This window comes from Tympanuchus pallidicinctus, unplaced genomic scaffold (assembly GCF_026119805.1).
Source record: "Tympanuchus pallidicinctus isolate F22 unplaced genomic scaffold, pur_lepc_1.0 scaffold3, whole genome shotgun sequence".
Taxonomy (NCBI): Eukaryota; Metazoa; Chordata; class Aves; order Galliformes; family Phasianidae; genus Tympanuchus; species Tympanuchus pallidicinctus.
In genome coordinates this window covers 74,236,306-74,249,374 of record NW_026294747.1, presented here as the reverse complement: position 1 = coordinate 74,249,374, position 13,069 = coordinate 74,236,306, and the positions used below count along the sequence as shown (strand labels likewise).

The 13,069-nt window shown below is 37.5% G+C and overlaps 1 protein-coding gene across 6 annotated transcripts in view; it reads right to left on the bottom strand.

Annotated features, from left to right (window-relative positions):
* The window catches only part of MPP7 (MAGUK p55 scaffold protein 7), a 144,285-nt gene that overhangs the window by 87,297 nt on the left and 43,919 nt on the right, over positions 1-13,069 (bottom strand). For all 6 annotated transcript variants that reach the window (XM_052693095.1, XM_052693101.1, XM_052693097.1 and 3 more), the window contains one exon: positions 12,014-12,180. In XM_052693095.1, coding sequence (XP_052549055.1) covers positions 12,014-12,050 — 37 coding nt within the window. In that variant the 5' untranslated portion in view covers positions 12,051-12,180. The remainder of the gene's footprint in view (positions 1-12,013; positions 12,181-13,069) is intronic.

The following is a 13,069-nucleotide window of genomic DNA, read 5'->3' as shown; positions in this document are numbered from 1 at the left end:
AGTCATGAATAGGAAAAACTTCCTTAAAAGAACAGAAACTGGATAGGGTGGTCCATTAAAAAAGGGTTCGTGGTTTCTCTAAATATTTCTTGTTAATATATTGCTTAATATTTTTTTTTATCCCGTGTTCAGTAGGAACACTTAGCAAGACAAAAGGAACTGTTATGTGTTACACTATTAAACCTTAAAAAACAAAAACAACGCAGCTTTCCCAGAAACACCCCCACACAGTACTATTTCAGTCATATTTTTAATTCACAGGTATTCGAGATTATCCATAGGCTGAAGGCAATTGCTGCTCCCGGTTATTTGTGGCACACCTCACCAGCAGGCTCTGAGGGGCAGACAGTAGCACAGTGTTCCACAGTAGCATGCAGCATAAAATATCCATCATGCACACAGGCTATCAAGCCGCTGTCCAAGAAATGTAGCAACAGTGTTTGCAGCAGTTTTCTTTAGGGAGGTAACCTGGCATGAGCTGATATCAATTCATAGCACATGTTTAATTTTCCAGTGGGATTACTTGGGGTAAAAAGGACAAAATGCCTTTTTTCTCCTGTCTGCTGTCTACAAAAACACCAACAGTCTCCTGGGATCCAAGATACATGGTCTTGCTATTATTTTTAGTCTGAGTAAGTGCTGCTGTTCGTCACAAGGACAGATTTACAAGATATTCTGCTAGTAAAGAACATTATTCTAAGTTATAGGTTGCCTATTGTTACTATGCCTCTTATCTCCTGAAAGCTTACGACTTCAAATATTTGTTAGTAAACACAATTTCACAACCTTTCCAGGTACCGCACTCCCCTTTCAAAATCACATACAGCACCTTCGGGACCTGATTATTGAGCATTTTCATGTTTTTTACTGCCTTTCAGTAAAACATTCTGGAAACAAAAACCCTTCCTTCCAGGTACATTCTTTTTGTGGTCCAAGGGTTTTTGGTGGTTGACATTCATTTTCTTAGAATCTTGCTTTTATTTAAATCTGTTCTTATTTATTCTTCAGAAATACTGTAAGAAGAGGATATAACTCAAACCACTACAATTTTGCACGGACAGAAAAAGAAAACTAAGTCTTGCCAAGCAAGATTCCATCAATGACTGAACACTGAAGGAACAGAAATTGAATGGGACTTTTGGCTTTTACCTTCTGGATTATTAGAATTTCACCACTGGGCAAAAAAAATGAAAATAAATCAGTTTTTAGGCGTGGATGTCACAGTAGTTAACAGCTGCAAAATGACATGACTATTACTTCAGCTGCAGAAATAACTAGGAAGAAGAAATAAAATTGCAAAAAAAAACTATCCAATTAAATTTACTTCATTTTTAAGAAATATATTTAGAAAATTAAAATTACTTTACACTCAGCCTTACATGTCTGTGTAGAACTACTTTTGTTACTGCAAATACACTTACCTCAGAATAACTTGGAGGTTGTTAAAAAACGGAATAGAAAGCTCAATGCAAGCTTATACTGTGACATAACTGTTTAAGAACAATTCACATATGCCTTTCGGAGGAAAGAAAATATGAACTTTAGCCACTCCCTTCACATAAGAGATGTACAACAGAACAAGCTTTTTCTTTCTTGTTCACCAAATCTGCTTAGTTTTCACTTATAATCTACCATGAAACTATTCTACATTTGTAAATGTAGCTTCTCAAACCTCATATAATTAAATACCTGTGAAAATAAGTTTCTTGATGGGGTAACTCTTACTGTAGGAATACAAGATAATACTAACGGTGCCTGTAGTGAGACTGGGTTTTACACACAGAACTACCTACAATTCAGGACAGATGAGTCCTGTGGGTGCTTCCATTCCTTGGGGTTTCCACATTCAGATGAATTGCCATGGGCTAAATTTGCTCATACAGCCCTGAACTGCCCCTTCCAGGGAAATGAATGTTTTTATGTCTCAGAAGCTCTAATGCTAGCTTCAACAGCAACTTACCCAATTTATGCAACTTTCTGGGGAAAAGGAGAAAATTAGATGGGTGCCAACTTATTTTATCCAATTCTATTGTCGCGTTTCAAGTCCTGCCCTGCTTTAGCTCTGCAGCGCCGTGTTTATAGCTTTGACCCAGAAGGGGAACAAATCAAGATCCAGCTCTTCTCTGTAGCGGGAGAGTTCCCAGCACACAGGGAACACTATACTCCTGCTCTATAGACTCCCCTTGAAACTAAGCATTATGTAGACTGAGAGAAGAGAAAAATTTACCATCGGAGACCGTGCTTCAGCCCAACATCAAACCAACCTCCTGCAAAGCTAGTGAGCTGCACCGCAGGTGGTTCTGTGGGCCAGAGACAAAGGCCACTGCAAGCAATGCAAGTTGTTCACTGCTTTTACCACTGCCAGTCTGCTGAAATCACATTTATTTTTCAAAAATTCTTTTGGTGCCAATTGGAAACATTGAAGTGTTGCTATAGTGAGTTTTTAAAATGCTTACAGGATATGCCCTATGCTGAGATGGACTGTGATGTAAATTAAAACTGCATTAAAAGCCATGGGATGAGATGTAGCTGTGGAGCAGAGAGCTGAATGCTGCCAGGCCCAGGCTGTGCTATCATCAGGCTTTGTGCAATGCCTTCTCCTCACAGCTCTGAGTCAAATGGCATGCACTGATCTTCCATTAAAAAAGGCATTTTGCACACATTTTTGGAAGGGTGCCTAAAATTTAAACTAACACACAAAAAAAGCTCTTTAAAAGGCTCTAGAAGTTGTTTAAAACAACAGAAATCATGAAAAGCTGAAAAAAAAAATCTCTTTTTTTTTTTTTTTTTTAATTCCTTATGTTGACAACACTGTAAAGAGCCTCACAAAAAAAAAAAAAAAAAAAAAAAAAACAACCTGTTGCTATTCTGTTCAGGTTCTTTTTTATTATCATTATTTTTAGTCTAGTTTGGCTAAATTTAAGCAGGCTTTATATTTAAAATGAATCAAAGGTCCACTGGGATTTTCTAGTATCAAAATACTTCAGGTGTCAAAATTCAGTAAAGTAAACATCATGACTTACACAAGAAAAACTCATTTACTTTTATTTTTAAAAGCAGAACATCTATTCAAAGGTCTCAAGCGTCCTGAGCACACATCCCAAAAATTAACAGTTTAAACGTGGAGATATAAGACTACTACAGTTATAAAAAGGGAAGTCAGTCCAGCCTGTCCTATAACCTGGGGAAAAAAAATTGAAAATAAAAATCACATCACAGCATAATCATCCCTGGACTTTCCCAAATCACTGAAACAGAGAAGGAAAGATCTAAGGTTCTTTCTAGATTAAACATGGTCCCATAACCCAGTGGGGTAATAGGAGTCACTTCCAGAACAACACGGGAACCCCAGTTTCAGATACTAGTATGCTGATATTATACTCATGTTATATAAACTAGCGACAGTGTCTAAGTTGAACTAAGATGTGAATCAAGTAGCATCCCTGTAGCACAGCAATACCAATAAAAGGAGACAAGCACTGCACACAGTAATATCATAAAACCCTTGGAAGAGAGGAAGGAAAAGTTTGCAGGTGCTCAGATGGCCTATTAAGCCTAACTACCTGAATCAAGAATAAAGAAATTTAATAAATTAATACTAGATATCCAACACTTTCACATGTAATTTATTTCTTCCATGAAAAGAAACACGGGCATTTAAAAACCAAAGACTGGATAACTGTTAACAGAAATAATCTATATACAAACATGTAGATAACCTAATAGATACAGATAGCCTAAAACAAAAATGTACAAGAGCTTGTCACGGATAGGGAAACTACTCTGAAGTTTTTGGGCTTGTTGCATACACACAGTAAAACAAAATGGTTGCAAAATAAGGTTTGTAGAATTCTGCCAGCTTGGACTAAGGAAACAACTTCAAGGGAAAAATCCAATGCTTGAAACCTCAGCATTGTCCCTGCTTCAGAAAGCAATAGACAGATTTCACACTTTGTTCTATTAATAGACTTAGTTCCTGCCTTCAGAGTCTCTTCATTTTTTCCTAACCTTAATTAACACAATTTTACTAGATCTGAGTAACTGTATGTAATCTTGAGAATTCTGATTTAAAAATGCTTCACTTAATTTTGCACATGCTATTAGATTTAATGCTAAGAGACAACGGAAAGCTTTTAAAACGGAAACAATGGGACAAATAATTTGTCCAGAATTCCAGAAAACTGCTTCTTTCAGGGTGTTCTTTTCTGCAGGAGTCTGCTTGTTCCTTGGAGGAGAGTAAATGGTGAACCATTTGATGAAAGTGTTCCCGTACTGAACCACTCACACTGCGGAATCCAGATGCTCTACATTCTTGACATCAGAATGGAAAAATTTACTGTTAGTCTAGAGAAATTTAATATCACCATTCTTGTCATATCCTTCATAGCTTCATTATTAGGACAAGTCTGTGGAAGCTATAAACTAGTGCTAAATGATAAAAAATATGGTCTGTGCATTCCATCGCTCTTGCGTATCACAGGAAAACACCAACTTTGTTTTGGTTAGTGTAAGGAAAAAGCTGGAGACAAATGGATGCACATTTGCTTTCATATGCTAATTAATTTCCTGATTTAGCATTCTGAACAATGATGCCAGACTTCCAATCAAAAATTTTTACTGTAACTGAGGGATAATAAACACTAAAGAACATATATCTAAGCCCAGAACAACACTGTAAAATTTTATTGTATTAATAAAACGGGACACACCAACCTTTAAATTTTCCACTTTGTCAAAGGTAAAATAATCAGCACCATTTGCTGCCATTTATAACAAGCTGACATTTTTTCACATTTGAACCGTATTTTACAGTTCTATAAAGGATCAGACAACACTCTCCTTACACAAAGCAAACAGCCCTGCAACAGAAACCCTCGTTCTGACATCACCACCGCTGCATAATAAAATCAAAGTCACTAACGCTGAATATTGAAAGTTACTTCATTCTCAACTTAGAGAGCAGCATCCACGCACAAGTTCAAACAAAAACATATTCTGTGCACACATGCTTTAGGACAAACTCCACTGTCCTATCAGACTGTAAAAGGACTGCTGTGCGCTCAATCTTCTGAGCAACAAATCCTTCTTTTCTGCGCTCGATAATTCCATCGGGTATGTGGGTAGTGAGACTGCAAGAAGATACAGGGCTTCAACATCTGCTCTGTACAGAACCAGCGACTAACATGACTGTATCCTGTACTTAAAAAAAAAAGTTTATTGCTTAAAAAAAAAAAAAAAAAAAAAAAATCTGATCTAATTTTCAAAAGGTAGGGAAGACAGAGTAGCCAGATAGACACAACATACAGGTCATCAGCGTCTGTGGAAAAATGTCTATCTTGTTCTATTTGCTAATTCATAAAGAAGCAAAATGCTCAAACCCTTGCAGGTGGGATTAATTAAAATATCAATGTTCCATTTTTTTCCTAATGAAAACAAGAACTTTGTCATGCATACCCTCAAAGAACAAGATTACATATTCAGTGAGGGCAGTACTGTATTTTAATTTTAAAATTGTACCCAATTTTTATTCCTCCAAACTGCAGTAATTTGTTAACCCACCTTAAAACAACATTATGACAGACAATGTTGAAAGCAAGCAAGCATTTAAGCCCACCACTTCTAAAAATATTATTCCCTTCAAAATGGAAAAGTCTTTAGTTTTGGAACTTGGCTGCGGGAGCTAAAGAATCCGCAGTTGTTTGAAACAGTTATTGGTCTTTTAGGATTTGTCTCAACATGTGTATTTCAGATTTAGCATACCACATACCGGTGCATTCTGATTCGAGTTAAACAGTTGATCCCTTCTTGCACTCATACAGAGTAATACCAAGTTCTTGCTTGTACAGCTCCTGAGATCTGTTTCAAAACTGAAACTCAAAATATAATCGTGAGGCACTGTATCAAGAGGGATACTTTGAAAAATCATAAAATTACTTCCATAAGCTTACTGAAGGACTGCTTTCTGCAAGAATAACACAAACGTATAACTGATTTAAAGTGACCTATCAAGCACAAATTAATAAGCAGTTTGTGGAAGGCTCATACAAAGATCTGACATGTATGTTTTCAGATACTCTTGGCTGCTCCAAAGAAGCCTGCATACTGTGACACCTTGAATAACCTTGACTAACTGACTGGTCCTTTGTACAGACGTCAGCCTGGGGAGTCTTAAGTATTTATATCTTGATCTTCATCAACACTAGAGGAGGCAATAGCAAGTATCTGGCAGGCACTGAGGAAAGAACTCATTCCAGTGCTAGATGTCAGAGAAGAATCACCGGGCACGCTCGGCATGTTTAACTCTTTCTTTGCAGTTTGCAAGGCGTACTAAATGTGGCCTTTCCCATCTGCAGAAGGAGGCTATGATATCTCATGAAGAGGCTGAAAAAAGACTTGCAACAACAGAAGTTGAGACTGTTTATCTGGGGTTAGTTGAACCTACGAATACTGAAAGCACCATCTGATTACTGTATTGTTAAGCCTTTCATACCATGTCTTAAGAGTGGAAGGAAACATCCCGTAATCTCCATGACAGAGATGGCAGCACCAATGCCCCAAAACAGGCTTTAAAGTAGTGGTATCTTTTTAGTGCTGTATCTCACTGTATGACTGAGTTCAATGCTTAGCATTCAAAGCAAGTTATACCATCCCAGCAGTCACGCACACATGCACATGCCTACAAATTTTGATGGAAAAATCTACAGAATTATATAGAAATACAAAAAGCTTTAAACAATCAAGTATACCATCTCTGTGGTATCAAAGGCAAGTTTATAAAAGGCAACTAACAGTGGATACGTTTTGTATTTTACCCTTTACATTCCTAACCTGATTGAATTGTGGGTTTCATGTTTAACAAATACGTTATTTTAAGAGCAAAATCATATCTGAACTCATGTTCCATGACAGGCAACTTACAACTGTTAGCAGGGAAGCTTCTCAGTACCTGAAAGCAGTACTAAATTTCCTTCAGATTAACAGCTTTAGTTTTATTAAAACAAGCAATACTTGACCTGATGTTGGGCTGAGAAGCCACAGAACCTTTCATCTGACAGTAAAAACATACGATACGCTCTGCTAGCCGAGCTGGATCCCGGCACAGTTACATTTATGTGTTACAACATCACTGCCTGCTCCTGTCAAAGGATGTCTGACAGAAGCAGGAATTGTCAACCGTTTGTGTAATTACAGCTTCCAGTCCAACCAAAGTAGCTATATATTTAAGCCTTTGGTTAGAAACAATATAGGCTGCCATACTTTCACATTTGCCACAGAACTACACGTTGAGCACCAAGAAAAAAAGAAGCATATGTTCATGCCGACAGACCATTTGAATTTGAAGTTAAATTTGCATCCAACAACTGTAACAGTTTTAAAGAGTTTCCCACCAGTAAATATAGCTGCACACATTTTCTGATTCCATACTGCTGAATCAGCCTAGCATAAAGCATTAATCCAAACCAGAAGAGTTTAGAGAAATTTCATTCTACTTTGAACAAGTTTTCCAACACTCACCATAAATATGTTGAAATCAAAATAAACACCCTTTTCCCAACACCAGAAATTTATATTTTAAAAAATCTGAGAGCAATTAAAGCTAGCCATACGCCTCATAGTTTTCCACATCTTTCACATTAGTGTTAGCCTACAAGCCAGTTAATGCCTGTGGCAGCTGGAGATGGGGAGCTCGCAAGAAAACACGATAAAATATAGCTATATTTATTAATTCAGTGCAAGTCCTGCCTTAGCTAGAGTATCAGCTTTCATGCAGATCTAGCCATATCTGTGCACTTCTACGAGGTGAGAGTTTCAGCAGCCTTGCAATCCCAGTGCAGACACAGCTCCGAGCGGCACACGGAGCCTCTGCTCTCACTGCTCACAATGCAGCACGAGGCAGCTCAGGCCAGGGCTCCACCGCCCTGCGAGCCTTCGCCTGGCAGCCGCCAAAGGAACCGCTACTCCCAGAAATCCTCCCCCCATCGTTCTCTTAAATTCTCTCTCTCTTCATCTCATAACAACGAATCCAGATCTTTGGCTACTGTTTTTTATTACATTTTTTAAATGGTCTGTAAAAACACTAGATTCCTAGCTCTCTCCTTCGGCAAACTACTGGCTGAAAAGGCTGAAATCTTCTGCCACTTCAGCTTCGTTTGCCCTCTGCCCCCACAAGCATTTCTCATGCCCCCTCTTGGCTCCGCCAACTATTCCACTGTCATCACTGTTTCTTTCCCCTCTCTGCCTTTTTATCCTTTTCATTATCAAGCATTCTTAGGAAAAACTATGTTGAAACTTGTAATCTTAGTAAAGTGTACCAGCTGCAAATAAAGGGAACGCATCCATCCCAAAATGGCCACAGCAAGGATAGATCTTTCAGTGTTCAGGTGATTAGAAAAACAACTTTGAACTTAGCACTGCTTGCAGCTCTCACTTCGCTGGCAGACAGCCCACGTAGATGATGGAGCTGTCATATCACCATCATGTTTTAGCAAAATATTTATACTGGCGTTCACTACATGCACACCATGGTATGCAGCCCTAGACAGAAGTCCTGATAATTATTAAAGAGCAATAGGATATGCTACTTCACAAATATCCTGTATTTCAAATAGGTTTTCAAGCTTTATTTTGCATTATTACAAGACAGAAAACATCCAAACCAAGAGTATTTTAAAGCCAGGTGAATTTGTGATTTGGTTTGCAACAAACGTGGTTTTTCTCCATTTAAAAAGCTAATGTGTATTCAGTTTTATATGCCTATAACTGAAAAAATCTCTATCTGGCACAGCATTAGCTCCTTATATGTACTCAAGAAGGAGTTAATGTAAGCCTTGCACATTTTTACTGTCTATAACTCAAAATATTCAAATTCAAGAAACGCTTCTGACTTTCATTATACTTATGCAATCACACAGTTTTACTTGGGGATCAAACTTGGCCATTAAATGTGATTTTCCCACTGACAACACGTGAATCAGTAATATGAAGACTGCTTTGCACAGTCTTGTGCTAGTTTTAAGGGACAAACAGAGAAAGCATTTTTTAATTTGTCAGCTGAGCAAGCTTACCACAGGGTTGAGAGGAAAGAAATCTGCAACAACTTTACAATGTTTTTCACACTAAAACACTTCACAAAGCATAGTGATGTCATCTTGGCTCCACAAAAGTCAGCAATGAAGATGACATCAACTACTGTGAAGCCAGGATAGCAACCTTGAATCTCCTAAATTTGTGAATGCTAGACCTCAGACTTGCTTTACCGGCAGAAGTGCAAGTCTTTCTTCTCAGCCTTTAAACTCTATGAGACAGCCTCGCACACTGAGTTCAAGTAAATTTTTAGAACACAGAAAATGGTAAAACTTCAGATGCAGCCACACACAGGAGCTCAGCCCTCCAGTCAAGACGCTTGCTTTAACGTTACTTGGACCCAACACTGATGGGACAGTAAGCCTTCAGGGAGGAGTAGGATTGCTCGTATGTTGTCAGCAAGTTGAAAAAAGATATATTCTGTGTGTGTGTGTGTGTGTGTGTGTGCATACACCCACGTGTGCACAAACATAAGCCTGGAACTCATAAGAATGTTTTTCATTTAAACATTTTATAACTCTTCTAGCTGGAAGCAAGCTACACAAATCTGGTTTGCCTGTTGACAAAGTAAAAGCTACACAACATTAACACAAATAGAACAACTTTTAGTTGCATAAAATGTTGCCCATCATGAGCGCTATCCTGCTTTTGATCATGATCTGATGTCTAAGAATATTAAAACAAAATAAACTTCAAACAGTCCACAACTTGCAAATGTTTCTGACACTTGCAGATGATGCATTTCTCTTTACTAATTCTCAGTAGAACTCTCGCTCATTTTCAAATCCCAGTTTACTTCTACTTCACCAGGTGAGAACAAATATAAAAATAAACTAGATTGGAGTTTTGTTTGAATGTGTTAATAAAATAGAGCCTTAGCAGACAGACTAAATGAAGCTGCTCCCCTACCCTAGAGGCACATTTGTAAGGCCCCCATCAATTAATCTGCTAACTCCACTGCAGGAACACACACAGCCACCAGCAGTTTATGCAGTCAGAATGGAAGGACAAGAGGAAAGGTGGTCTGCCTGCCTTCCAATGGAGAACAACGAAGATAAGAACTGCTCCTCCCCCTTTTTTCTTTTTGTCTTTAATTTTATTTTATTAATCAAAGAGTAAGAAATAAAAAGCAGCTCTGAGGTGGATCATGCTGCAGATTAAAAAACATTTGTATTACAATCAGGATAGAGAGCACAGTCTCTAGCATACTTTACTGTTAGATCTCCTGTGACAATGTAAAGTTAATTAATTAGGGTGTGTGCTAAAAAGCAAAGTGTATTTGGAGAATCATATGCATTAAGCAGCATAATCAAACATTGTTTTTAGAGACAGTAACACACAATTTTAAAATTAGGAGTATCTTTTTCCCATCTGATGAAGCAGTTTTCCTTTTTCCTGGGAGTATGTCCATTACTAATACTTCTGGGCATATTAACTTTCTTTAAATAATAAACCTAGAAATATCATTAGCACCAAGTGCCAGTCATCACACATTCCCTTCCCCCCTCCCCCCCCCCACTATTCATCTCAAAATTGTCTTGAAACATCAGAAAGTATTTGGTCACATAATATTTAAAAACATAATAATGAGGCAGATTTTGGAAAGACACAAATGATTATATGATAAAGGAAGCAAAGATCCACAGCGGAAAATTAGCTCAGGATAGAGCTAACGTCTTCCAAAATTCAGGTATACTCAACAGCTTCAACAGCCACAGAAGTGAAGCATGTATTTTCATAGGGGAAAGAGAAGAAAAAGTAAGTAGAGGTAGAGTCTGGGGAGATGGTAGTCAAATCTCTCAAACACAGCAAGTGGGACAGAAAAGAGTGTAAGAAAACCAATAAAACCTGCTTCCAAATGATAGAACCATAGAATGGTTTGGGTAGGAAGGGACCTTGAAATTGTTAAAAACAGAAAAACAAAACAAAACAAAACAAAACAAAAGAAACAGTAGCAAAAATCCTCTTAAGATTCACCTTTTCAGCTAGCAGAAATCTTATGAGGACCTGAAGTGTGAGGGAAAAAACAGCACAGTAAACTATTCAGTCTATTTAAAATAATAATCAAATGCAGTTCCTTACACTGCTTTTTGGATTCATGACTTGAAATCTCCCTCTTCCTTTTCAAAATCCTACTAATTCTTGGGCATACAACTGTGATCTAGAACAGTGAGCAGTGACCTCTCTACTGTAATCTCAGTGGGATGACCTATTTACAAAACATCTTTTAGAAAACAATATTGACTTTCTTTGCCCCTAGAATAGTGACAAAAATAATGGGCAGAGAAACTGCAACTGTAACTGCAAAATGAGATGTAACCTTTGAATAGAGCCTAATATTACTACAAAGAAGGTTAAAACTGTGCAAAATTATTTCTGCACTCCCGTTGCCTGCACTTGGTTAAAGGAACTGGACTCCAGTGCGGAAGGCAAGGGAAGGAAGAGAACTTGATACAGTATTTTTCTTCTCCTAATTTGTTAAAGAAGTGTCAAAACTAAGTAGTCTGTGTTCAGAAATAACTTCACTGATAAGTAACTCACAGAGGGGATAGTCTAGACTGCTGCAAATATTAAGGCATGTATGATATCATCATCTTTTTTCCTCCTCCTTTTTCAAGTTAACATTGTAGGAATCATTCCGGGGTGAATCCAAATTCTTCAGATCCATATATAGTACAGGAGGCTGAAGACAGGGAGAAGAGAATGGTGGACTTACAAAAGTTATAATTAAAAAAAAAAAAACCAACACACTGTGATGTTTCATCTGCCTACATTAACTTCAGGAAGACAAGGTTATGCTTGAAGTGCTAATTTAAGCATCTGTTAAGACCATAATTAATTACATTATTTGATGATTTCTTGAAAGAGAGACTGTAGACTTAACAAATAAGCTCTGGAGGAAACGTGCAGTCCTCCTTGGCTTGCATACCTGTGTCACTTCCAGATCCAGTTGATAACGCTGGCATGATTTAGTCTGCAGAATATCACACACCAACGTCAAACTCGCACTCTGCGGCCAGAAGGCAGAAGTTAATTTCGGTTTAACTGCTTGCAGCCAACTTGTCTACCAAGATTTATGCAATCTCCTCCTTTCTCCTAGAAAGATCAGAAACAGAATTTTACAATTAAGAGCTTTGTTGAGCTGCAAATTATTACTGCTAATCAGCTACAAACTTTACCACAAAAGAAGCTTTTGATTTAATCTAAGTCTCACACAACCAACAAGCTTTTTGCACCTATATATGACTGCTAAGATTATCTCCGCAGGTGAAACAAGATTTGCTTTTTTCACTCTAATCTATAATTGCATTCCACTGAAAAAGCATCTTCACACATTTCTCTCGTTTAAATGACACTCCAGTGTGTCTGGTATTTTGGAAAGAAAGCATTTTTAAAAAATAAAAGCAGTGAATAATTTAAGTCATTCTAATTTTATTACTACTTCTCCCAGGGAAAAAATAATGCATAAATGCTAATTTATTGCATGTTTCTATTCAACTTCCTTTCAGTACCTTTCAGTTGATTTGCAAATACAAAATACATATCAGATCTTAATCTAGAAATATAAACTAAATTTTAAATGAAATTATAAAGCCAGGACTGGAGCACGCATTTATCCAGGGGAAATGGCAGCTTGATTTATGGAGCCATTCTCATGCTAACCATATAAAGATTCTTTCCTATAGTTCATTACCACGAAGTCACATTTTTAAAACAAACAAACAAAAAAGATACTTGTTTAATTATTGCACGAGCCTGGAGATACTAAACTTGGGTCTTTAAACAGTTCTTGAGGAAAACTCAGAGCAAACATAAGGAAAGTACGAACCAATTTCAAATATAAGTGCACAGATTTAAATTCAGGTATGTTAAAATATGAAACTGGAAGAGAAACTATGAAATTCTTTTCACAAGTTAAGTCTGGAAATGTTTACCTAGAGCAGGGCAGAGGCTGATGTGTTTGCAGGGAGAAGGAAGGGAGAGG